General features: G+C 41.9%; 1 protein-coding gene across 1 annotated transcript; it reads left to right on the top strand.

Annotated features, from left to right (window-relative positions):
* The first annotated feature begins 6,855 nt into the window (after positions 1–6,855).
* Positions 6,856–27,367, top strand: c16h6orf47 (chromosome 16 C6orf47 homolog). Its single transcript, XM_033637350.2, has 3 exons — positions 6,856–7,292; positions 7,550–8,998; positions 23,936–27,367. The coding sequence occupies exon 2, from the start codon at positions 8,065–8,067 to the stop codon at positions 8,989–8,991; it is 927 nt and encodes a 308-aa protein (XP_033493241.1). The 5' UTR covers positions 6,856–7,292; positions 7,550–8,064; the 3' UTR covers positions 8,992–8,998; positions 23,936–27,367.
* Positions 27,368–27,846: the final 479 nt, after the last annotated feature.

Here is a 27,846-nt window from a genome sequence, read left to right on the forward strand (position 1 = left end):
TTGATTGTTATGATCATAAGGTTATAAAAATGTTTTCGCCAAGATATTGCAGAAATATTTGCTGGAAACATGAATTTGATGCACTTCTACAATAAAATCAGAAAAAAAATGTTAAGATTATGTTTACATTTATGGAATTAGGCTATTTTTATTTTGTGTGTTTGGGTGGGTGGGACAGCATGGTTTTGGGTGAGTGGGACAGCACCAAAAGGCACTCTTAATGAATAAAAATGATCAATCCTGCCATAGGAAATCATTATATATGTTCCAGATTAATAGTTCCTAACCTTCTTGTGTGTGCAGACCCAAAATCTACCACACAATTGTTGATGGAGCACCTCAATTTTACTGCTAACCCGACTACCTAGCTAGCATAAACAGCAAGTGTACCCAGCCTACTAGGGATGCATGATAACAGATTATTTCCCAGGATCTAATTTGCAGATTGTCCCCAACTCTTCAAGCCTATTGTTGATGATAGGATATATATGGGAACACACACACACACACACACACACACACACGCACACACACACCAGCCAATACAAACTGCACGCATGCACACACAAATACACAGACACACGCTCACAAGCATTGGTTCCGTGAGTCCTGCGGAGAGGACAATGGGATAATTGAAAGTTCAGACACCTTCACCTGCAGGGATTGCCTGTACCCAGACTGATTTGTTTTTGTTTGTTGGCATTTGTTTTCACAGAGTAACGTGTTAAATGAAATTTTGACCTGAAAAAATGTTGTACTTCTGTTACATTGTTGTTTTCAGACATATGTTTTTATAATTTACCATGTTCTATGAAATTTTGACCTGAATTCGGATACATGTATCCATGAATTTGTGTTTTTAGGCATGTTCAGTAAAGGAAACAGGCTAAATCAGTGATCAGATGTGTTGTCCCACTCACCCAAATGTCCTGTCCCACTCACCCAAATCTCACACACAAAAACAAATTTTAGTCAGTTCACAAAAAAGGGTATGCCATGCATCCATGGAACATAATCAGATCTTCTTTCCTCCTCAAATGGATAGGTAACATCTTCAGCATTACAGAAATGTATCATATGTTGAAATCCATAGCCAGAAATCTCACACAATGCAGAAAACCGAAAACTGTCCCACTCACCCTGAACTTACCCTATATATATATATATATATATATATATATATATATATATATACACATATACATATATATCCCATGCTACCTGCCCTCCTCTCACTTTGGACTCCAACTCTCCCCCTCCTCAACCTGCACTCTTTTACACCTCTACATGTTAGGAGACAGCTGAGCAAACTCCCCGCTGGTAAGGCTGCAGGCCCTGATGGTGTCAGCCCACGGGGTCTCAGAGCCTGCGCCGAACAGCTCTGTGGAGTGCTTCATCGTGTCTTCAACATGAGCCTGTGCCTCCAGAGGGTCCCTGTGATATGGAAGACGTCCTGCCTCGTGTCCAGCCCAGCGGTCTCTCGGACTACCGACCGGTGGCACTGACATCACATATCATGAAGACCCTGGAGAAACTTGTCCTGGAGCAGCTCAGGCATATGGTCAGGCCGCACCTGGATCCCCTCCAGTTCGCCTACCAGCCCCGGATTGGAGTTGAGGATGCCCTTTACCTGCTGAACCGTGTCTACGCCCACCTGGACAAGCCGGGGAGCACTGTAAGGGTCACGTTCTTTGACTTCTCCAGTGCTTTCAATACCATCAGGCCTGCTCTACTGGATGACAAGCTGACGGCGATGCTGGTGAATCCCCCCCTTGTGTCCTGGATTGTGGATTACCTCACTGGCCGACCACAGTACGTGCGCTTGCGGCACTGTGTGTCAGACACAGTGGTCAGCAATACCGGGGCCCCACAAGGTACTGTCCTCTCTCCTTTCCTCTTCACCCTTTACACCACGGACTTCAGCTACCAGATAGAGTCTTGTCATCTTCAGACATTTTCTGATGACTCTGCTATAGTTGGATGTATCAGCGAGGGTGAGGAGGCTGAATACAGGGCTGTGGTGAATAACTTTGTCTCATGGTGTGAGCTGAACCACCTGCAGCTCAACACAACAAAGACAAAAGAGCTGGTGGTGGATCTGAGGAGAACGAGGACACCAGTGACCCCAGTTTCCATCCTGGGGCATAATGTGGACATCATAGAACACTACAAGTATCTGGGTGTGTTCATTGACAATAAACTGGACTGGACTAAGAACACTGAAGTCCTTTACAAGAAGGGACAGAGCCGCCTCTATTTTCTGAGGAGGCTCCGCTCCTTTAACATCTGCCGGACTATGCTGAGGATGTTTTATGAGTCTGTGGTGGCCAGTGCTATTCTGTTTGCTGTGGTGTGCTGGGGCAGCAGATTGAGAGTAGCCGATGCCAACAGACTCAACAAGCTGATCAGAAAGGCCAGTGACGTTGTGGGGGTGGAGCTGGACCCTTTGACAGCTGTGTCAGACAGGAGGATGCTGTCAAAGGTGCGAGCGATACTTCAGCATGGCTCTCACCCTCTCCACAACGCCCTGGTCGAACAGAGGAGCACCTTCAACCAGAGACTGATTGCTCCGAAATGCACCACTGAGCGCCACAGGAAGTCATTCTTACCTGTGGCCATTAAACTGTACAACTCCTCCCTCTGATGATCGGACTCATTTGGCTTTTTATAAACAAAACACACAATATAATTACTTATTCTTATTTCATCTATAACGCTACAACCATTTCATTGTATATTGTATATATTTCATTTCTACTTTACTATTTTATTATTTCTTTTATTTTATTGTCTACTTTAGTATTTTATTTTATTTTATTTTAATGTCTACTTTAATATTTTATTTTATTTTAATGTCACACATTGCCCTCATTCCCGTCACACTCGCACCCCGCCCCCCCTACCTATACTCATTCAATCCCAAACATGCCATTAACTCACAGAACACTGACATTATAACAGAACATTTACTGCAGGGTCGCTACAATATATATGTATATACAGTACAGGCCAAAAGTTTGGACACACCTTCTCATTCAATGCGTTTTCTTTATTTTCATGACTATTTACATTGTAGATTCTCACTGAAGGCATCAAAACTATGAATGAACACATGTGGAGTTATGTACTTAACAAAAAAAGGTGAAATAACTGAAAACATGTTTTATATTCTAGTTTCTTCAAAATAGCCACCCTTTGCTCTGATTACTGCTTTGCACACTCTTGGCATTCTCTCCATGAGCTTCAAGAGGTAGTCACCTGAAATGGTTTCCACTTCACAGGTGTGCCTTATCAGGGTTAATTAGTGGAATTTCTTGCTTTATCAATGGGGTTGGGACCATCAGTTGTGTTGTGCAGAAGTCAGGTTAATACACAGCCGACAGCCCTATTGGACAACTGTTAAAATTCATATTATGGCAAGAACCAATCAGCTAACTAAAGAAAAACGAGTGGCCATCATTACTTTAAGAAATGAAGGTCAGTCAGTCCGGAAAATTGCAAAAACTTTAAATGTGTCCCCAAGTGGAGTCGCAAAAACCATCAAGCGCTACAAGGAAACTGGCACACATGAGGACCGACCCAGGAAAGGAAGACCAAGAGTCACCTCTGCTTCTGAGGATAAGTTCATCCGAGTCACCAGCCTCAGAAATCGCAAGTTAACAGCAGCTCAGATCAGAGACCAGATGAATGCCACACAGAGTTCTAGCAGCAGACCCATCTCTAGAACAACTGTTAAGAGGAGACTGCGCCAATCAGGCCTTCATGGTCAAATAGCTGCTAGGAAACCACTGCTAAGGAGAGGCAACAAGCAGAAGAGATTTGTTTGGGCCAAGAAACACAAGGAATGGACATTAGACCAGTGGAAATCTGTGCTTTGGTCTGATGAGTCCAAATTTGAGATCTTTGGTTCCAACCGCCGTGTCTTTGTGAGACGCAGAAAAGGTGAACGGATGGATTCCACATGCCTGGTTCCCACTGTGAAGCATGGAGGAGGAGGTGTGATGGTGTGGGGGTGTTTTGCTGGTGACACTGTTGGGGATTTATTCAAAATTGAAGGCACACTGAACCAGCATGGCTACCACAGCATCCTGCAGCGACATGCCATCCCATCCGGTTTGCGTTTAGTTGGACGATCATTTATTTTTCAACAGGACAATGACCCCAAACACACCTCCAGGCTGTGTAAGGGCTATTTGACCAAGAAGGAGAGTGATGGAGTGCTGCGGCAGATGACCTGGCCTCCACAGTCACCGGACCTGAACCCAATCGAGATGGTTTGGGGTGAGCTGGACCGCAGAGTGAAGGCAAAGGGGCCAACAAGTGCTAAACACCTCTGGGAACTCCTTCAAGACTGTTGGAAAACCATTTCAGGTGACTACCTCTTGAAGCTCATGGAGAGAATGCCAAGAGTGTGCAAAGCAGTAATCAGAGCAAAGGGTGGCTATTTTGAAGAAACTAGAATATAAAACATGTTTTCAGTTATTTCACCTTTTTTTGTTAAGTACATAACTCCACATGTGTTCATTCATAGTTTTGATGCCTTCAGTGAGAATCTACAAAGTAAATAGTCATGAAAATAAAGAAAACGCATTGAATGAGAAGGTGTGTCCAAACTTTTGGCCTGTACTGTATATATATATATATATATATATATATATATATATATATATGTATATATATATATATATATACATATGTGTATGTATATGTGTATGTGTACTGTGTATTGTTTTTCGGCACTACCTTGTTCTCTATAGCTGATGTAAGGTGAATTACTCCTGTGTGGGATCAATAAAGTTCTTATCTTAGCCATCTGAGAAGATCAAATACATTGTTTCTGGTGCCTAATTGTTTCCCAAGTATATTAGTGTGTGTGTGAATGAATACGAGAGGCATTAACGTAAATTTCTTTGAAGAAAGGCGCTTTATGAAATTAAGTCCATTCACTTGTATTGGTTTACAGCGCAGCCTTGCCACATCCAATATGGCGGCGACGTTGATGTATCGCAGCAGCGCTCGATGCGGCGTCTATGTATATATGTCTATGCTGGAAACTGTCCGACTTTGCGTCTTTTTGTCACCGCCGCCTGATCTCGTCTACTTTCCAGGCGGGGCGCAATTCATCTCGAACAAGCCTAATATTTGTGATTATGAGATAGGCTACTCTGTCAAAACCAGAAACCAGAAGGTAGTCTCAAACTTGTGATGTCATCCAAGAGTGAATTCCGGAGCTGCTTTAAATTGCCTGATTTTTGTGGATCCACAGAAGTCTTTTGTAGCCAAGTGAGCTTTATTCTACTGTAGTGTTCCTGGCTCTGAAACAGAGAAAATTTCCCCATATACTCAGAACATTCCCCTGGGTGCTCTGTGTCACCTAACATCTTTCAACATTTATTGTCCGCGCAGCAGCTCCAGACTTAATACTTTTTTTTGGATTTGGGAGAGTTGTTTGTTTACTAGTATTGAGATCAGATATGATTCAATATTCAAAATATGACCAACATATAAAATTAATTGCTGTGGATAAAATCAACCAACTGTTATGCAGTTAGTCATCACAACCTCTTGAGTTGCACGATGCTGCATGCATATTAATGACCCAACCTATTATCTAATGTCAGTGGTGGAAAGAGTATTAAGATCCCTAGGTACTACTACCACATTGAAAATTCGCCATGAAAAGTAAAAAATGCATTCAAAACTTTACTTTAAAGAAAAACTATGCAGTATCACCAACATGTACTCAAAATATCAAATGTAAAAGTGTTCATAGTGTAGTAAAATGTTCCCTGACAGTGTTTTCCTCCTCTATCTGATCTCTGGATTAATATTCCTGATGTGTTCATGTGTATGTCATTTTACTGCTGTAGATGTTTAAGGTTGTGCTCGTTTAACTCATTTATATACTTTTGGGTAGTTTATTCTACAGTAATGTATCAAATTCTATAAGTTCATCATATGTTTGTAGCAGGACTGTCCTGTGAGATCATGTGTCGAAAAAGTCAGAGCAGCCCTGTTTTCAACTTTGAAATGATGAGTTTTCTAGCTGATCCAGGAGGGGGTTTAAAGTTTATTTAGCTGAAGAGGTAGGAGAATTTTCTTAACACATAGAGAACACTTCATCCATCAATTTATCACACACGTTCAGCATCAGGACATAAAGATACATGGTTTTCACCGGACAGGACGGGGATGATACACTCTCATCTGAAAAGTAACTCAAGTTGTCAGACAAATTTAGTGGAGCAAAAAGTAGCCTACAACTTCCCTCTAAGAGATGGTCTTGATAGTATAAAGTTACATAAAATGAAAATACTCAAAAGTGCAAGTCCCTCGAATTTGTACTTATGTCTGCTACAACACTTGAGGAAATATACGTAGTTACATTCCAACATTGTCCAATGTACATAAGACAACTTTGAAATAAATGGTTATGCGTAATGAGATCTTTGACAAGTAAAAGTGCATTGTACAGATAAAGTATTTTCGAACAAAAGGCTGAATGCTAAAGTGCATACACATGTGCTACACTCTGGCATGTTGCTGTGACCAGATCTTCATGGTCTTCACTGTTTTAAAATATATTACATTGCCAAGTGTATATTGGACTGATCTGCAGAAACGACTTTCCTCACTTGTCATTTAAGGCTGTACAGTTGCATAAAAAGGGCTGCTCGATGGTTAAAACTATAAAACAGGCCCTCCTCCCACGTAGCCAGCTGCAATGTAACCACCCGATTGCATGTTTCTGAAAACTAAACCATATGGGGTTTGAGACCACACCCTCGTAATACTGCACCCTGTCATAAATGTAGATAACTGTTACACACTGTCCGCGGAAGTGAATTAAAACAATCAAGACTATGGCCATATTTCTACGCTCGGAGTAGTATTTTTGTGTATAACACGTTTACATAGTCCTAGATAGCATGAACTACTAATGGTCCGCCATGCTTTTATTTTGAAGGTTGAAACCGAACCGGTAGTCCGTCTCCTTTGTTCTCATAATTAGCTAGGTAGGCTAAACGTTTAAGTCGACCGGCCAAGCGGACCTCCTCTCTGGGTTTTGCTGGTTAGTAGTACCGTTAATGGCAACATACCTGTCGTCAGTTAGCTCTTGCTGGAAGCTAACTTTATAACGTTACAACACACAAAAGATAGACACGTTGGTGTGTTCGTAACATGGTGTCTAGAAGTTGAGGAACTTGGTTTGTGTCGAGTTATTTGATGCTAACACGAAGGGCTAACGTTAGCTACGGTCTGACGGAAAAACTCAACTAACGTCGCTGAAGGTGAGCATTTGTTTATCATTTTAGTTAACGTTCATAATAGACACCATAAATTCGAAAATTGTTTACAGAAATTGTATAAAACCAACTGACACTAGTTGTGAACCAATCTTAATTTCTAGTGAAAACCTAATTTACAGGTTAGCGAAGACAACTATCAAGACCTGTGTAACATTAGCTAACTCGCATTGATGTTGACAAGGAATTGAAAGTAAGCTTTAATGCTTAACCGTCTTAATTGTCTCTTCTTTAATTTGCAGGGATGCAGAGTGGAGTAATATGTTCCGGGAGACTGAAAAGTTAAACAGGTTTGTCAAGCGATGACGTTAACGTTAATGTTAACGTGAAGCCTCACGTGGAACTAGCCGTTGCTAACTTGCTTATTGAGCATATCTGAAAGTAATGTTGAGTTATTGAAAGCAACCTTGGCAGCTCCAAAGGTTGCCATATTGTAAAAAAAGACATGTAGACGAGAAGCCTGACTTATAAATGCTGGCATTTCATTAAGAGAGTCACAAGTAATATAAGCAGGGGTCACTCCTTGTTTCTGTTGAACTGCTCAAACACACCCACAGGTGTGTCTATGGCCTGTGGACGTCATTTTGCCTAAACCTGAATCCTTGTGAACAAGTATTACAACTTCACAGCTGAACTGGCAATACGTACATGCTTTTCCAGTAAGCTCTCAGAGCTGCCTGCCCAACTTCATTGAGAGGAGCTGAAAACTGAGTGTCTGCTAATTTTAATTCACCTCCAACAATCTCTGTGAGAAAGCATGACAGCTGTGGTAGGCAGAGCATGGGGGTGGGTATTGGGCTCATGGAACAGCAGAGCGGTGTCAGAGAAGACCACAGTGGTGAAAGCCAAGGGCCAGGAGCATGGCTTCAGAGGAGAGGGCCTCGGGGGGTGGACTTCTTGGATCTGGGGAGGGTGGAGATGTCAAAGTGACCAAAGTAGTCCAGTAGAGGAGTACTGGGAGGCGCAGGAGAGGCTTCAGCCCATGGAAATTGAAGATCTTGGTGCAGGGAGACAGGAGACAGATGCAAGTTCAGAGCAAGTATCTAGATGGTGGAATAAGTATCTCCCAACTTCTTATTTTTCATGGCCAAGAAAAACAGAAACAATTGGATTAAGACGAAGGAAATGTGATGTTCAAAGTAGAGATGCACGGGACTGTGATATTGATGGAGACTTTTCTGACTATGGAACACCTCCTCCTTCTCCTACACCTCCTTCCTCTCAGCTGACATCTCCTTTTCGACTCTTTGCGCACAGCTGGAAGGTGGAAATCCTACCAGAGCACTACGAGATTTGTTTTAACTTCCTCCGCCACTTGTTTGATCTGTTCGTGGTTGGCTTCCTGTGGACTGTGTCCCCCCCTGCCAAGCTGATCCTGGAGGTGTTGGGGGTCCAGGGAGCACTGAGGCTGTGGTTTCATGGTATGGCCATGTTTTTTGTCTCCACAGTTGGAATGGCTGGATTACTCTGGTTGATCCAGGAGTATCTCCCTCAGTTTGCTTTGATCTATGGCATCATCCAGGCATTGGTGATCTCTGTCAGTGTTCGACAGAGTGTGATCCTCAGCATAGAAGAAGAAAAAGAAGAAAATGATGAGGGGGGCAAGGAGACCGAAAAAATGGAAGACTGCAGGGAACATAAAGAAAAGGTTATGTCTATAAACAACAAGGTGAAGACAAGTTAAATAAAAGGTAAGCCCCTTAATTTGTCTGATGTGCTGTTAGATAACATTTTATCACCTGATAAGTTTTTTTTCTTAATCTAACTGTGTGGTGTTCTATCAGTGTTTTGGTTTTATGACTGCATATGTTAAATTAAAATTACAAAAACTTGCAAACCAAAAATGTGAGTGCATTACATCACCATGAAAAACTGCTTAATAACAGGAGCAGGTAAAAGGACGGACAGCTGAAGATGTACTGTCACTGCAAGTAATCTCCAGGATATAAAATGAAGCTGGATGAGCCCTGCAGGCCCCTCATCATGGACAGCTGTAGCAAAAGACTCGAGTAGTCTAGTCTGGAAGTGATGAATGCATGAAAATACTACTTGCACATTCACTAATAATAATCCTATACTGCTAATATATCACCCAAAAGGGCAGTTTTTCTGCAGAACAAGCACTTTAGAAAATGTCTAATTTAGTTATGCAAGACTTTGAATGCTGTACTTTAGAGCTTTATATATTGTGGCTAGAGTTGTACTGATACCAGTATCGGAAATGCCCCCGATACTGCCTAAAATGTGGCATCGGCCATTGGTGAGTACAGCCTATGACCAGTCTGATACCATGTAATGCCTCACGTCATTACGTATATGTACGCTACAGGCAAAAGAAACGGAAAGGGAGCGGAGTAGTTTTATGGCATTCATTCTACTTTTATGTGTTTATTTCTTAATATTTTACATAGAATTTTAGGAGTTGAGACATAGAACAATTTATATCCCATCCATTTTTATTTTACGCGCTGGTATTGGATCGGTACTCGGTATCGGCAGATACCTAAGGTTCAGGGATTGGAATCGGTTTCGGGAAGGAAAAATTGGTATCGGTACATCTCTAATTGTGGCATTGCTACTTTTATAAAGGTGAAGTATCTGTTTCTTTTGACACTGCTTTTAGAAGCGTTTAAAAATAGAGGAGCTGTAGATAAGAGTGGTTAGTTGTTTAATAGACAGCCAACCCTGATTTTGGCCACAGTTTGGTGAGTTCTGGTCATGCTCTAAGAAATTTGATAAAGGCAAGACATAATCATTTTAAGTGGCAATAAAGCTTAGTATTTATGCACAGTACATACTGCCAGTTTAGAGTGATTTTTTTTTCAGCTTCATGTGAAACCTTGTTATTGAAGACAATCACAATGGTATTTGTGTCTAGTAGTAGTTCACTTTGGTCTGAAGGGAGAGTTGCCATTGTGGCAAGATCAGTTTGTATAGTTGAATGGGCTATTTTATTGTAGTGATCAGAATAATACTGAACTGTGTTACATGGAGATTCTGGAAGAACTTGTGTTTTATTTGTTGGTTAAGGGGCGTGTGCTCATACATCCTGATGTATGTGTTATCCTGCATTAAGCGCATACTTATATTACTTACTAGGCTGGGATTCAGTTATTCTAATCCAGATACTGTGAGAGAAACAGGTAAAATATGTACTGCTCCCTCAGTTGGCATTCAGCATTCACACACACACACACACACACACACACACACACACACAGAGTTAGGCCATCATGCATTTGTTTTGATCATCTTACCATAGAAAAGGAAATGTAAGATTCTCTGGGTGGTGTGAAACTGATACCACTGGCAAAAAATAAAATGATTTCTCAGGGAGATAGATAATAGATACAGTGGTGGAAAAAAGTTTTCGGACACCCTTAAAATTTTACACAATCTCAAATATGATCATGAAATATTTGTGGAAAAATCTTTTTGTGTTTCAAAAGGTGTGGCTGCATTAGACAGATACAAACAAATACAAATTATATTTTTTTATTTATTGTTTACAAGAAAAACTAACAAAACTAAATTCTTGACAGTTTCAATATGTCAGTTCTCAACATTGTCGGTATCAAAGTCAACAAATAACAGAATGTGTTCAAAACTGAACAAAAAATAAATAAACCACCACATCATCCAATTAATATTTAGTAGTCCTGCCACTGGCATGTAGTAGAGCTCTAATCCTGGCTGGCATGTTCCCCACGAGCCTTTCACACTGTTGAGGGGTAATCTTGTCCCATTCTTCTTGAATTACTGCTTTTAATTCTTCCAAATTATTTGGTTTATGCTTTGAAACAGACCTTTTGATAATCCACCACAGATTTTCAATGGGGCTCATGTCCGGGGATTGAGCTGGCCACTCTAAGACCTGGATACTGTGCTCCTGCAGCCAAGTTCTACTGGCCTTGGATGTGTGGCAAGGGGCATTATCTTGTTGAAACATCCAGTTTTTACCTCGACGGAACAGTGCACACGCAGAAGGGAGCATGTGGGTTTCGAGAATGGTACAATACTTGGTAGAGTTCAATGTGCCATCACAGACAGTGAGATGACCAACACCAGCAGCACTCATGCATCCCCAAACCATGATACTGCCTCCACCATGCTTGACAGTAGGTACTGTACATGCTGGAGATAATGCTTCGTCTGGCCTTCTGCGTACCCTCACATTAGTAGGAGGAAGATAAAGCTGGAAACTGGACTCATCTGACCACAAAATCTTCTTCCAATTCCTGGCTGTCCAGTTCTTGTGTGCCTGGGCCCAACGACGCCGGGCTAACCTCTGTCTCTCATTGATCAGGGGCTTCTTGATAGCCTTGTAGGACCTTAAGCCGTGATCTAAAAGTCAGCCACGTACAGTGCGGGTGGAACACTGGACACCAGTTTGGTTTGACCACTGCTGCTGAAGCTCCTGTGATGTCATTCGGCGGTTTTGCCTGCACATGCGGATCAGGATGCGGTCATTTCTTGCTGAAGAAACCCTTGGACGCCCAGATCTCGGTTTGTCTTCCAAGCTGTTGGTTCGTCTGTATTTCTGCAGAGTGTATCCAACTGCTGAAGGACTGCATCTGCACTTTCTGGCTATCTGGCGGCAGCTGTACCCTTCCTGGCTGAGAATCTTTATCTTCAGGCGTGTTTCCTGCGTTAGGTTCCTTGTTTTAGCCATTTTTGTGTCTGAAGAACTTTCAAATGTGCTGGCTTTATGTAGACACGAAGCTTGGCAACAAAAATTGTGTCTTTTAATAAAAAGAACGACCTTCATCACTGGTACCAAAATGACCCAATACTCAAAATTTCTTATGTATTTTTATGGAACCAATCAATTTTAAGTTTTTAATGGCTTTTTTAGGATTTATTTAGTATTTTGGCTGTGACTGTACTAAAAGAAATTGCACTTGAAGACCTAAGAGTGATTCTTAATGCAATATTTCACAAATGCATGGGGTGTCCGAAAACTTTTTTCCACCACTGTATAATAGATAGATAATTCAGTTTATTTGCCCGAGACCTCTGATCTCCAGCTGCTTCAGTTGTTCTCAGAGAAATGTGCCATTAGTGTATATTATATGGAAACAACCATTAGCCTGACAGCAGAGATGAGGGAATACATTTTGTAGAAATAAATGCTCTAATAACTTACTCTGGACTAGGGATGGGTACCGAAACCCGGTAATAAATTGGCCCCGGGGCTAAATTATCAAAGAGCGTAGTATTGATAAGCTCTGATGGTATCGGTTCATTCATGGGTATTTTAGTTTAATTAATTATCCTGCAGCCTCTCATCTGCGCTCTGTGCCACGGCTGAGCTCCTCCACATACACATCCACACACACAGACACGACAAACATAACCAGTGAACAGCCAAGCGGCCGCGGTGGTAACAAAGTTCACATCAGCTACACTCGTTACTGTAAGTGAAATTAAACCGTAGAGAGTAAGAAGCTAATAATTTATCAATACATGTGTTTACCAAGCATGAACATGAACATGAACAATGATATTCAGTATGCTCTGTCCACAGTCTCTAACCCACCGCCCCCAATGTTACGTTTTACACGCTGATTTAGACAGCACCTGAATTCTTACTAATAAGCTCAAAAGACAGCTGTCTGTATGTAGACTAACTTAGTTGACATTTCTTGTAAAATTGGGCAGATACTTTTAAACTTAGCTGCTGGCTGAGACAAAGCCCCTTCTCTGTCTTCTGAATCACATCAGCAGCGAGGGAGCAGAATAGAGGACAGGTGGACAGAGGACAGGAGAATACTAAACATAACTCAGTAGTGTCATGTCAGGAATATTATTTATATAGTGACTTTGCTGTTGTAAAAAATGCTGCTCTAGAAACTAGGGATGTCCCGATCCAGCTTTTTCCCGTCCGATCCGATACCGATATTACAGCCTTGAGTTTTGGCCGATACCGATACTGATCCGATACATATTCACTTATTTTGTTGTCAGTCATGTTAGAAAAGGTTTGATCAAGCAATATTACTCTAACAAGAACAACTACTTAATCAGGTTAGTTAGAATGATCCACAACAGTTGGTATGAGAACTGACCCGTTTATTGTTAAAACCCTCCTGTGATCTTCGGGTCTTTTTGACCCGAAAAAAATATTCGCTTAATCATAAAAGTGGTGTTTTTTCATCTACATGCACCAAAATTACATATAATGGGCCTGTCATGCCCATTATAAATATAATTTATTACCACAACTTTTGATTGAATTATGGGTGTTCTACTGAAAGTGGACACACCTATAGCCTTCCCGGGTCAATTTGACCCGGTTGTAAAATGGGTCACATTCCAGCAGATGGTGACAAATACACACACACACACACACACATATACACATTTACAGACCATCACAGACACACATAGGCACACACACATCACAAACTCACACACACACACTCACACACACACACACAGACACACACACACCCGCACACACACAGACACAGAACTACAAAACACAACTTCCTATTACAGGTGTGTAAACAAAATTTCAAAATAAATTTTGCCTCCATAATGACTCAGACTTTCAAGACAACACACAGAGGCACACACACACACAAACATTCACAAACACACACACACTTCAAACCACAGGTGTGTAAACTAAATTACAAAAACAATGTTTGCCTACAAAATGAATCAGAGCTACCACACACACACACACACACACACACACACACACACACACACACACACACATACACACACTCAGGCACACACGGACATACACATGCAAAAAATGAAACGCATCATTGGATGATAATTTCTCATTCATGCTTTATAACAGCTTAATAACACCGGGTCAATTGCACCCTCTAGAGGTAGTAAACGATACATGTCTGGGAGGATAACAGGAGGGTTAACAGGGTTAAATAAACAAACTTTAAACTTGAACATTAACATTAAATAAAAAATATAGCTGGTTTGCTTTGGCTGCTTTGGCCCCTTAATAAATAGAAAATAAATCAACACAAGAAATCTTTAAAATGTCTAACATTGAAATTAAAATAGCAAGACTCCACACGCTTGTGCTTTGGCCCCCTAATAAATAAAAAAAAGATTAACACCACAAGACAGTGACATTTAACAAACAATGCAGCCTTTCCTTTTCAGTTATTTTTGTAGTGTGAGTGCCAGCCTGGTGCACAGGCACACAATATTGTACAACTGTTTAAACAAGCAATAGTCCATCCATGGCTCCAATTTCACTAATTGTGCCCATCAGTGCTCTTTACTTAAACAGTAAGAGTGTAAACCAAATTAAAATATCACTCTCAAAAAACCAGAGCAGAAAACAAATAGTCAGTTAACTAAGTTGACCGCTACTCCTCCTACCCTTCCCTCTGTGTGTGTCTGCATGCTGGCCTGGTGGATTGATAGTAAGTGCTGGAGCGGATCACTGGAATGGACTGCTTGAATCACAGAGCGCTGGGCTGTCTGGAAAACCAGGATCGGATTCCGTGAAAAACTGGATCGGAATTCTTGGATCTGCATTTTTCCATGCAGTCCGATCTGATGCCGATGCCCGTTTTTTGCTAATATTGGCGGCCGACATCCCTACTAGAAACAACATTTGTTTTATTTAAAAATATTCAATAATCCTCTTCTGAATTTATTCTTTTTAAGTAAATATATTCTAAAAAGCAATTATTTAGAAATGAAAAAGAACCGATAAGAATACTTATAAAGTACCGGATCGATAAGGAGTATGGATTAAAGTAGTATTATCGATAAAATCTTAATGGAGAACTATTGATTGGTCAGTCTGGAGATTTGCACACCAAGACCAAAAACAGAGTTCAACAGAAGTAAACAAAGCTGTGCTATGGTAGTTAGTCTCCTTTCCCTCTTAAGCCCTTTTTAGATAGGAGTTGTGCAAATTTGCAGGAAAGCCCAATCAGTCTTTTTCAGCACTGGCAGTATAAAAACAAAATCAGGGAGTGCTGCAAAATGCCGCCTACCTACTTTTGTTTATACAGAATGCGCCTTTTTCGGGGCAGTGGGAGGCGTGAGCAACAAAACGTGTAGCTCAGCGTGTGACGTAAACAGTGACGTGGGAGGGAAGCCGTGGCTGGTCAGTCCTTCAGCGATTCTCTCATAAGTCGGCCCGTTCTTCACTGTCCCCGTCGTCTGATGGTTAAAGGGATAGTGCACCCAAAAATGAAAATTCAGCCATTATCTACTCACCCATATGCCGACGGAGGCCCTGGTGAAGTTTTAGAGTGCTCACATCCCTTGCGGAGATTGGCGGATGGAGCGGCTAGCATATCTAATGGTAGACGGCACCCCAGACTAACGTCCAAGAACACAAAATTGAATCCACAAAGTACCTCCATACTGCTCATCCATAGTAATCCAAGTGTGCTGCAGCCGCGACATAAAATGTTGTTTCAAAAAATGTCATATGAACTCTGTTTTTAGCCTCACTGTAGCCTGTAGCTCTGACTGCTTCTCTGTGCTCCACGTTCACTTGTGCGTGCACAGGGTGATCGGTGATCTCGAAAGAGCAGCAGTCTCGTCAGTACTGATGTCCAGAAGTGCAGGCATCGCCAATTCCCAGTCTGAGCAGCAAAGACTTTCCTCATCCGTTGGCATTGCTTTGCATTTGAAACAACTACACCACCAGGTTTCCAGTGCTCGACTCCGGTATTCTGCAGCTGGCTGAGGCTCATGAGCTGCGGCGGCTGCTTCGTCCAGTAGCCTGAGTTCCGTTCGTATACTCGGGCTCAAACAAATACGGCTCAACAAAGAAATGCTGATCCTCCTCAATTTCAAAGTCTTCAGACATGTTGGGCTGTCCTTTGCTAAAAGACCGTAGTGCAAATTATCTTTTAGCTCTGTGGTTACGTTGTCTCCCCCTGCGGTGCACGTGTCACATGATGTAAACATGGGTGAGCAAAGCTCATGCTTTCGCTGGTCTCGCCCAGGCGCGCGCACGTGAGCGCGGAGCACAGAGAAGCAGTCAGAGCTACAGGCTACAGTGAGGCTAAAAACAGAGTTCATATGACGTTTTTCCAAACAACTTTTTATGTCGTGGCTGCAGCACACTTGGATCACTATGGATGAGCTGTATGAAGGTAGTCTGTGGATTCAATTTTGTGTTCTTGGACGTTAGTCTGGGGCGCCGTCTGCCATTAGGTGTGCTAGCCGCTCCACCCACCGATCTCTGCAAGGGATGTGAGGACTCTAAAACTTCACCAGGGCCTCCGTCAACATATGGGTGAGTAGATAATGGCTGAATTTTCATTTTTGGGTGCACTATCCCTTTTAATGGCCTCTTTGTTTGCGAGGGCAAGGAGGGCGCGCAATTCTTTGTCTCCCCAGTTGCTCATCTTTACAGTGTCAGGTTTGGGTTTCCCTCTTGCTACTAGCTGCTCGCTAATTCTTGCTATCAGCTGTTTCCTGTTTATCCACCGCCAATGCGGCGTCATCAATAGCTCCTCCCACAAGTCATCAATAGCCCCTCCCGTTGCGGAAGGCCGCCTTGGTCTTTTTTAAACTATAAGGGTTCCGCCAATATGATTACCCTATGAGGCGGAAAATTGGGCACCCCGGATCAACCCCCCAATCCGGCTCTATGTGTTTAAACGCTCGCAGCTTGCCGGCAAAACGTCCCAATATTCGCAGAAAATCTGGCAGCGTAAAAGGGGTTTTAGTGTCAGCACCAGACTTGAGCTGACTATTGACTCACATTTATCATGTTATTTAAGTATAGTTCTGGTTCACAATTGTTATTGGGTCTTGTTTTCGCAGTTATCATTTCTACCAGTTTTGATAAAATTATACTCATAAAAATTCCTGAGATCAGCCAACTTGCAAAGTCTGACAGCTCAAGTGAGCGCACCTGTAATGTCATTCATAAGCCCTCATCAATAATAAGTGTGCACACAACTACTGCACAGTAAATACTTGTGCATCAGCTCTGTGCAGAGCCAATGCTAGTGGCCTGCGCCATTGTGAGCATTTATACTTGTGCAGTGATGTGTCTGTGTCACTTTGCAGTTACGCCTCAAAAAGACTAGTTGGTGTTGGGGTTTCTGTGAAGTGCTGTAAAGTTTAGCTGATTCAAAACACACCCAAAACACACATCAAGCATGGCAGTTGACTTTACATAGATGGCATATCTTTTCAATTTGTCCTGACATTGTTTGGTTTGTTCACCGCTCTGCGACATGCGCGTTGTCGAGTGGGCGGAGGCGTTGATCTCCCCCCTCCCCCCACCCTCCGCTCTCTCATTAAACAGCTTCCCTCTGTCTCCTCTCACTCAGCCTCGTTCAGCCTCGATCTAATCAGCATGCGCCACACACGCACTGTCGTCCCCCCCCCCCCCCCCCCCCCCCACACACACACACACACACACCTCGTGATTGCATCGTCATTCATTGTACTCGTTTTATTAGATCTTAGTGCGGCGTTTGACACTATTGACCATCAAATTCTACTGCAGAGACTGGATCACTTAATTGGCCTAAAAGGTTCTGCACTAAGCTGGTTTAAATCTTATTTATCTGATCGTTTTCAGTTTGTTAACGTTCATAATGAATCATCCTTACGTACTAAAGTTTGTTTTGGAGTTCCGCAAGGATTTGTACTTGGACCAATCCTATTTACTCTATATATGCTTCCTTTAGGTAACATCATTAGAAATCACTCTATAAATTTCCATTGTTATGCGGATGATACACAGTTAAGGCAGTAACTGCCTTAAAGACATAAAAACCTGGATGAGCACCAATTTCCTGATGTTAAATTCAGACAATTCTTGTCTCGTCTCGTCGTCCTCCGCTTATCCGGGTCCGGGTCGCGGGGGCAGCAGCCTCAGCAAAGAAGCCCAGACAGTCCTCTCCCCAGCCACCTCCGTCAGCTCTTCCAAGGGAACCCCGAGGCATTCCCAGGCCAGCCGGGCGATGTAATCCCTCCAGCGTGTCCTGGGGCGGCCCCCGAGGTCTCCACCCGGTTGGACATGCCCGAAATACCTCCCAAGGGAGGCGTCCGGGAGGCATCCTTACCAGATGCCCGAACCACCTCAACTGGCTCCTCTCGATGTGGAGGAGCAGCGGCTCTACTCCGAGTCCCTCCCGGATGTCCGAGCTCCTCACCCTATTTCTAAGGCTGAGCCCAGCCACCCTGCAGAGGAAACTAATTTCGGATGCTTGTACTCGCAGTCTCGTTCTTTCGGTCACTACCCAGAGCTCATGACCATAGGTGAGGGTTGGAACGTAGATCGACCGGTAAATCGAGAGCCTCGCTTTCTGGCTAAGCTCCCTTTTCACCACAACAGACCAGTTAAGCGTCCGCATCACTGCTGACGCCGCCCCAATCTGCCTGTCAATCTCCAGCTCCATCCTACCCTCACTCGTGAACAAGATCCCGAGGTACTTAAAATCCTCTTCCTGAGGCAGGACCTCCCCCCCGACCTGGAGTGGGCAATCCACCCTTTTCCGGCTGAGGACCATGGCCTCAGACTTGGAGGTGCTGATTCTCATCCCAGCCGCGTCACACTCGGCTGCGAACCGTCCCAGCGAGAGCTGAAGGTCACTGTTCGATGGAGCTAGGAGGACCACGTCATCCGCAAATAGCAGAGACGAGATCCTCCCGTCACCAAACCTGACACCCTTCATCCCTCAGCTGCGCCTAGAAATTCTGTCTATGAAAGTTATGAACAGAACCGGTGACAAAGGGCAGCCCTGGCGGAGTCCAACCCTCACCGGGAACAGGTCCGACTTACTGCCAGCCACGCGAACCAGACTCGTGCTCCTTCGGTACAGGGACTGGATGGCCCTTAGCAAAGGGTCACCAACCCCATACTCCTGGAGCACCCCCCCACAGGATGCCCCTGGGGACACGGTAGTAAGCCTTCTCCAAATCCACAAAACACATGTGGACTGGTTGGGTGAACTCCCATGCCCCCTCCAGCACCCTGGCGAGGGTAAAGAGCTGGTCCACGGTTCCGCGTCTGGGACGAAAACCACATTGCTCCTCCTCAATCCGAGGTTCAACTATCGACCGGACCCTCTTCTCCAGCACCCTGGCGTAGACCTTACCGGGTAGGCTGAGGAGTGTGATCCCCCTGTAGTTGGAACACACCCCCTGGGCCCCTTTCTTGAAGATAGGGACCACCACCCCGGTCTGCCACTCCAGAGGCACTGCCCCCGATGTCCACGCAATGTTGCAGAGGCATGTCAGCCAAGACAGCCCTATAACATCCAGAGCCTTGAGATATCCAGGGCGAATCTTGTCCACTCCCGGGGCCCCGCCGCCGCGCAGTTCCTTCGCTACCTCGGTGACTTCTGTCCCCAAAATTGGACGACCTGCCTCTGAGACCCCCGGCCCTGTTTCCTCACTGGAATACGTGTTGGTGGGATTGAGGAGCTCCTCAAAGTATTCCTTCCACTGCCCGACAATGTCCCCAGTTGACGTCAGCAGCTTTTAATTCTCATTTAAAACAAACCTCACGGACTGCATTTTTTCATCTGCGTAATATTGCGAAAATTAGGCCTATCCTGACCCGAAAAGATGCAGAAAAATTGGTCCACGCTTTTGTTACCTCTAGGCTGGATTACTGCAACTCTTTATTATCAGGTAGCTCTAGTAAGTCCTTAAAAACTCTCCAGCTAATTCAGAATGCAGCAGCACGTGTACTAACAGGAACTAAGAAACGAGATCATATTTCTTCTGTTTTAGCTTCTCTGCACTGGCTCCCTGTAAAATCCAGAATTGAATTTAAAATTCTACTGTTAACTTATAAAGCTCTAAATGGTCAAGCTCCGTCATATCTTAGAGAGCTCATAGTGCCTTATTATCCCACCAGAACACTGCGCTCTGTGAACGCAGGGTTACTCATGGTCCCTAAAGTCTCCAAAAGTAGATCAGGAGCCAGAGCCTTCAGCTATCAGGCTCCTCTCCTGTGGAATCATCTTCCTGTTGTGGTCCGGGAGGCAGACACTGTCTCCACATTTAAGATTAGACTAAAGACTTTCCTCTTTGATAAAGCTTATAGTTAGGGCTGGCTCAGGCTTGCCCTGTACCAGCCCCTAGTTAGGCTGACTTAGGCCTAGTCTGCCGGAGGACCCCCTATAATACACCGGGCACCTTCTCTCTCTCTCTCTCTCTCTCTCTCTCTCTCTCTCTCTCTCTCTCTCTCTCTCTCTCTCTCTCTCTCTCGTATCCTATTACTGCATCTTGCTAACTCGGCCATTCTGGATGTCACTAACTCGGCTTCTTCTCCGGAGCCTTTGTGTTCCACTGGCTACGGTTACATGATGGCTTCTCATTCGGAATGAAATAAATCTGAATGAAATCATTCGGAATTAAAGTTTTTCCAGGTAGTTTACATGGGAGAATGAGGGTTTACATGGGAGATCAGTTCAGTTGCCTTTATTCAGGTCTGCACAAGGTTTGGGTCAGGGAAGGTTTCTAATTGGATAGGGGGCGGGCGGATGTTACGTGTTTACATTTACCGGAAGAAAACACTGTAGTCCTCGCTCCGGATAACAAGATGTTTGCGGACGTCGTTCTTAGTGCCTTTTTCGGGCGTGTTTTGCTTATATTCTTGAAGCAGCAGTACGACAACAATTTTGTTCTGCTAATGCTTCGTCTGTTGAGGAGGAGAAGGGAGGTAGAAGACCATGCTGTGGCGAATGGAAACCGGTGAGTGCAACAAGTCCGACTGCTCTATCTCAGCCTGTTGCTATGCAGCCCGTTGCTATGCGCGCTATATATGTCATCGCGCCAGAAGGGCAAGGAAACGAGCATGCGCAGAAAGACCGGAATGAATTCAAAGAGGAATGAGTGTATACATGCACACAAAATTCTTTCATTCGGAATGACAAACAGATTAAACCACCCCCTTTAATCAGATTTAATTTTCAATCAGAATGACCACTTTTAATCGGAATGGCCTTTCATTACGATTAAAAGTGGAATTAAACTGTGCATGTAAACGTACTGATTGCCTCTCAGATTAACTCAAATCGCAGCGGTGCCTGGATAGTGTGACTTGTGTGGTTGTGCTGCTGCCGTGGTCCTGCCAGATGCCTCCTGCTGCTGCTGTCATCATTAGTCATTAGTCATACTTCTACTGTTATTATACACATATGATTATTGTCACACATGTATACTGCCAGATATTAATATATACTTTCAACATATTGTACCACAATAGCCAGAACTATAACATTATTACTTTCATTAATGTTGTTGTAAGCTACTGTCAGTACTGTCTGTCCTGCATATCTCTCTCGCTCTCTCTCTAGGGTCCAAAGGACAGAGGGATGTTGTATGCTGTAAAGCCCTGTGAGGCAAATTGTGATTTGTGATATTGGGCTTTATAAATAAAATAAAAAAAAATAAATAAAAAAATAAAAATGAAAAAAGACATTGTGAAACAACCCTAATATACAGGGGTGAAAGTAGTTTTAGATTGTTGCCGGTACTATTACCAAAACCTTCATTGCTTCATATTGTTCACCTCTCCTCGCTTCATGCATTTTTGAAAAGCAAAGTCAAAAAACAAACAATAAAAACATTTCAGTTTTTTTTTCTTTTTAACAGTATTTTTTATTAAGATTTTTTCATAAACATACAAAAGGAACACATTACAAACAAACAAACAGTGGCCACAGAAATAACACATCTTACTGAAATCCCTGACATAAGATATACATAGCCCACAACCTACTTGGAAAAATAATTGCATACAATTGTGTAGGTGTACCGTGGGAGGTGTCATAGCACCTAAATAAACTTATGCACATAGAAGTGCTCAGACCATTACAATTGACAGTGATGCAACAACTCACCACCTTGAGAGGAGTAAGTGAAAAAAGGATACAAACTTACATAAATTAAAGTATTGAAATTTTCAACAGAATTTCATAAGACAAAATACATGAGTAATAAGTAAATGACAATCACCAAGTAAGTAGAAATCTAACCTTATGACCCAAAGATGTCATTTTGCCAATTGTCAGTGCTGCAGTCAATCATTTCCTTTAGGACAATATTTGTGAATCTTTTACCAGTATATTTAAAGAAGGGTGTCCAAGTCTTAAAGAAAACTGACATTTTATATTTGAATCTGTATGTTAAATATTCCATTGGTATTAACTCAAATATCAGTTTATGCCATCCTATAATTGTAGGAGGTGCAGTAAACATTTCAATATTTTACTGTACCTGTATTGAGTAGAAAGAAATTAGAAACGCTTAACGTGTAAAATATTTCTTTTAATGTTTAGGGTGCTGGCATGTATGAAACTTTAATGAACACTTAAAACCATGCATGTCATTTTTTTCTTTTTCTCTTTTCCTCTTTACCTACTTTTCGTTGAAAAGGCATTGATCAACATCCGCAATAAACTCAATAAACTATTAAAATATTTTACTATTTAAATCACGCTGACAGCATTTGAGCCAACCACAAGAATGTGTGAAATTTCGTTGGTTTTATTTAGAGTTTGTCCCTGTACAAACGGTGTTTTTTGATGTCCGTGGTCCAGTTGTGGAAAAATCAAACATCCCAGTACAATAAATCAAACGCACCCCAACCGCTGTGTTTCGGAAGTTGACGCGCATGCGCAGTCACGTACTGCTGAGAGTGAAATCCCTGATCAATGGCTCACACGCAGCTTGTTCAAGCTGTTCTCTGTGTTGTTGAAATCAAACAAAATAACATGGAACATATCTGCTTATTATTCTAAGCAATTCAGGACGAGTTAAAAGCAATTAATAAACTGTGCTGTTTAAAACTGCATATATTGCTAGCAGATCTATTTTTTGGCCTAAAGTGCAGCTGTGACTGGTTCTGAATGTGGGCTTTAGCAGGCAGCCACTCTCTCCTCTTCCTGGTACTGCGTACCGCCACTGAATCTTTTAGTGGTATGCAGTACGGGACCGTACCAGCTATATACCATTCTGTTCCAGTGTTTGGCTTAATATCAAATCAGTCTGAAAATTTTTACACCGGCCCAACCCTAGCAAGAGGCTGGTACTGTGAAGGAGCAAGGGGTGGATCTGAGAAGCCGAAGACCGTATGTCTGTCACTCAAAGCAGCCCGGCCTTAATTATGTGTAACTTTAAGCCATAATAAATTGATAATGGGTAAGTAACTTAAAAAAATTCACCCCCTGTACAGTTGTCATGAAGGGGGAAATTAGTTATAGAGGCCAAAACCGTTTTTGTATACGGCTGTAAATATGATTATTTCTGTTGTAAAGTTGGGCATTTTAACATGGGGGTCTGTGGGGATTGACTCACTTTTGGAGCCATCCTCTAGTGGCCAATCAAAGAACTGCAGTTTTTGGCACTTGGTTACAACAGACAGTTTGGGTAACAAGGTCGTTTCCGTCTTGTTTTCTTTGTTTTCTCGTTTTCTTTTCCAATTAAGTTTGTTTCCAACCTGGCAGATCATGTTGACTGCTTGTGTTTCAGATTTGCAGTATGTTGCAATGTCAAAGTTTCTCGAAGAGTACAATATTATTACAGATAGAAATGATGGCCAAATATGTGAAATTAAAATCAAAGTTGAAATACACCAAAACAATGGAGAAAAACAGTAACTACTCCTGCTGTTTCTTAAGAGTGCTGTGTCTTTTCCACAGATGGTGAGAAGTTACTGTGTGTCCAGGAGTCCACCAACATCAGTCCAGCTGTATCAGACCTCTTCCTGCGGGACTACACAGAGACTGTTTCACTACCCCACTGTGGTCTGCAGTGTGACTAAAGAACTGTATTATACATTCATTACGAACTCTTAGTTTTACTCATGTCACTTTATGTGAAAACACTATTGATCTGCATTTTATAGACATCTGTCCTCACTTGATTTTAATGTTATCACCAAAATGTTGACATTGATAGCAGTGCGAAGTTTAGTATCAAGAAGCATACTCAGTAATAATAGAGGCCGTGGATGTTCAAGAAATGCCTTTTAAGTAAGAACCCAGTACAAAGTACACAGTATTTAGGGAATACTCTGTTGCTTTTCTTGTCCTGTGGGACTACTTTTCTCATGATTCGCCGTGAGACAGTTGCCTGCTTTGGGACCAGGTGATTGCCTTTGGTGCATTGTGGGTGAGGAGAAGTGAACAAACTTGACCCACAACAACCAAACACACTGCCTGAATTAACAGAAATCTTAGGCATCACCACTGAGGAAAACAAATGCAGAGTGATACAAACTACTGCATTAACAAAAAACACAAAAACCTGTATGTGTAAAAGTAAACATCAGGGGCTGAAAGACGGAATGGTTCAGGACTGGAGAGTCTTAAGATGAGCTTGAGTGAGTATTAGGCAAATACACAGAAAAACATTTAGTGCCACAGCTTTACAGTGCACCTGGAAGTCAGGTTGAAAGGGTCAGAAATGCTCCTAAAAGGAACCAAATTTTCACTGACCACAATACCACAGCAAACAGGGAAAATGTTCCCACACACCTTTTGAGCAGCTTCTGATGTCTGGTCTGTTCAAAGTCTGTATTCACTCTATTTAGGTAAACGTAAAAGTCATTTAATTCTTAAATCCCTATAAAATCAAATTGGAATGCAGTTTTTTTTCCAGTCTGTTCTAAAGCTTAGATTTGGGTTTGTCTCTTGCCACCCTCTTTGTCTTTAATGGCCCAGACACACCAAACCAACTTCAGAGAACTAGCGCCAACAAAGGCCCCCTGCTGCATTGTGTGATGTTGCCATGTCTCCATGAACGCACTGCAAAGACTTTAGCCAACAGTCAACCAGCACGTGCCAGTACTTGAATACCTCAAAAAATATCCCCCTTTTTCAACAAAATGCTTTAAAGCCTTTTTTTTTTTTGGTAACTTCTAATGTATTGCCTTCTCGATCGCATTTTGTTCCTCCTCTCCTTTCTTCCTTGCTTTGATCATGTCTTGCCCTACATCATAGTTTATTTTTACTTAGGTCCACTTTTACAACCCAGAAAAACCAGAAGGCCCAGGTTGGCATGGCAAAACTTATGTAAAACTGTGGAAAACTAAGTTCCAGGATTTTATAGTTATGCCTAAAAAGGGTGTGATAAGTAACCCTTCGCTGAAAAGAGAGACACTGATCAAATCATTTATATATGTTAAATAATAAATAATAACTCTCACACCAGCAGACAGCAGTGGTCTGTATTCGTCATCTTGACATTAGTTAGCACATGAACAATTCACTGTTGAAAGATCAAAGCATATTTACCTTATGTGGCAAGTTTGTTTTGGTCTCACTCCCTTATGACTTCAGCTCTCTGTTTACTCTCCTCACTCGTGTTTTTTTTCTCGGGCTGAACTGAACTGCCAGTCAGTGTTTCATTCACCAACAGCCTCTGCCGTTTCCGACGGGACACACTGCACTGACTAGGGTGACAGACACTCGCTGACAGCCCAACATTGACTGACGGCCGACCTACAGCTTGGTGTGTCAGGGCCTTAAAGGCAAAGTCACATTACATGTCTCCCCAGCAAATATTCATTCCGTCTTTAATTCACCTGAAGTTTGCAAGATGAACAAATTTAAGCATGCATTTCCTGATCTGGTGCCATCTCTAGCTGGCAACAATCACCTGCTGTTCAACTTTTACCTGCAAATTTACATGGTTGACCACTTGAAACACTTATTGTGCTGTTTAATATTCATTTATTACCCACATCGAACCTGTGACATCACATTCTAGGGTAGAGTGCAGAGAAATTCTGTTGAACTAAAGGCTAACTTGGCTAATTTTACTGGAGCAGTTCCACATTTGGTCAATGGTGGGAATCCTGGGAGGAGAAATGGACTTAGTAACCAACACTGCTGATCGATTTACTAGTTTTGACACCTGTCAATAAGCACACACAGGTTACAAAATACTTTATTAAAGCCATAAGGTCTCCTTAACGCTTGACTCTAAGCATTGACCTCAAAGTGAATGTTGACAATAAAATGTTTTGAGAATGAAGACTAATTGAATGGAATGCAATGGTTGGTCCAGTGCTGGTTGTTTTCTTGAAGTAAGCATCTAATAGCTTAGAAGAAATGGTGTCATCACTTATCTGTGATGATTGCTTCTTAAATTAATATAACCTTGTCATTTCTGCTCATAAATTTGTTTTGTATTTTACATAGTTTCACATAATGATGGGCATGTCCAAAATTTGGCCCGGCGTACCCCCACAGACTGATTTTAGACAGTCCACATCTTGTCTTTCAAAATATACAGTATTTGACCAACCACACGTTGATTTATCAAGCAAGTTCACTTACTGTCTTTTCTGTTCACCTCAAGAAGGCAGGACAATCACACAGTTTGTAGACAAGCACCAAGTAGGAACTACATATGTGGAACTAATGTGTTTTCATGAACAGATGGTAAACAAGCAAACTAACACGTAACAGCAGGCATTTCCTGCTAGGTAGCAGACAGGGCCACGGTAAAGAGGCGTAAAATCGAAAGTGAGGGAAGCCACTTTTAAGAGCAGTGGAAAGTAGAATTCTTTTTCATTGAGTAATAAAACAGTTGCGTTGTTTAAAAAAAAAAAAAAATTATTAATTCATATGATGTGAGAAGCTGGTCTCCTGATTTTCACAATATCTAATTTGGCCCCATTCAAAAAAGTTTGGACACCCGTGTTGTTGGAGGTATCTGTTTAGAGATTTCAAGTATTGACACATAATACCAGCAGCACATTTAAATGTGCTCTTTTTTTCTTTTCTTTTTTTGCCTTTCACATTTTCTGTGCCATGATATTGCTTATTTTAAAGTTTTCTCCACTTGTTTTTATGTAGTTTTACCTCCTTGCTATGCTTTCAATGTAAAGGTACAAAAATGAAAAGACCAAACATCTAACTTGATCTGAGAGCACAATAGCATGTTTTTGTACTTAACACTCCTGTTAAATTTAACCATATTTGCCTTGCATCATACATTCTCTCAATAGTATGTTGTGATAAACCATTTATTAAAAAATACATAAACTTTGAGTCTGCTTACATGTATCACAGCCTGTAAGTTGTGGAAGCCTGTGGCTGAATATATTAAATAAATTGAATATATTATTGTGTGTGTGTGTCTAATAAATATATATATATATATATATATATATATATATATATATATATATATATATATATATATATATATGTGTGTGTATATATATATATATATATATATATATATATATATGTGTGTGTATATATATATATATATATATATATATATATATATATATATATATATATATATATATATATATATATATACAGTACAGGCCAAAAGTTTGGACACACCTTCTCATTCAATGCGTTTTCTTTATTTTCATGACTATTTACATTGTAGATTCTCACTGAAGGCATCAAAACTATGAATGAACACATGTGGAGTTATGTACTTAACAAAAAAAGGTGAAATAACTGAAAACATGTTTTATATTCTAGTTTCTTCAAAATAGCCACCCTTTGCTCTGATTACTGCTTTGCACACTCTTGGCATTCTCTCCATGAGCTTCAAGAGGTAGTCACCTGAAATGGTTTCC

The sequence above is a fragment of the Epinephelus lanceolatus genome, chromosome 16, assembly GCF_041903045.1.
Source record: "Epinephelus lanceolatus isolate andai-2023 chromosome 16, ASM4190304v1, whole genome shotgun sequence".
Lineage (NCBI taxonomy): Eukaryota > Metazoa > Chordata > Actinopteri > Perciformes > Serranidae > Epinephelus > Epinephelus lanceolatus.

Excerpts from the sequence above, each read along its gene's own strand:
- c16h6orf47 (XM_033637350.2), top strand. The coding sequence starts at position 8,065 with ATGACAGCTGTGGTAGGCAGAGCATGGGGGTGGGTATTGGGCTCATGG.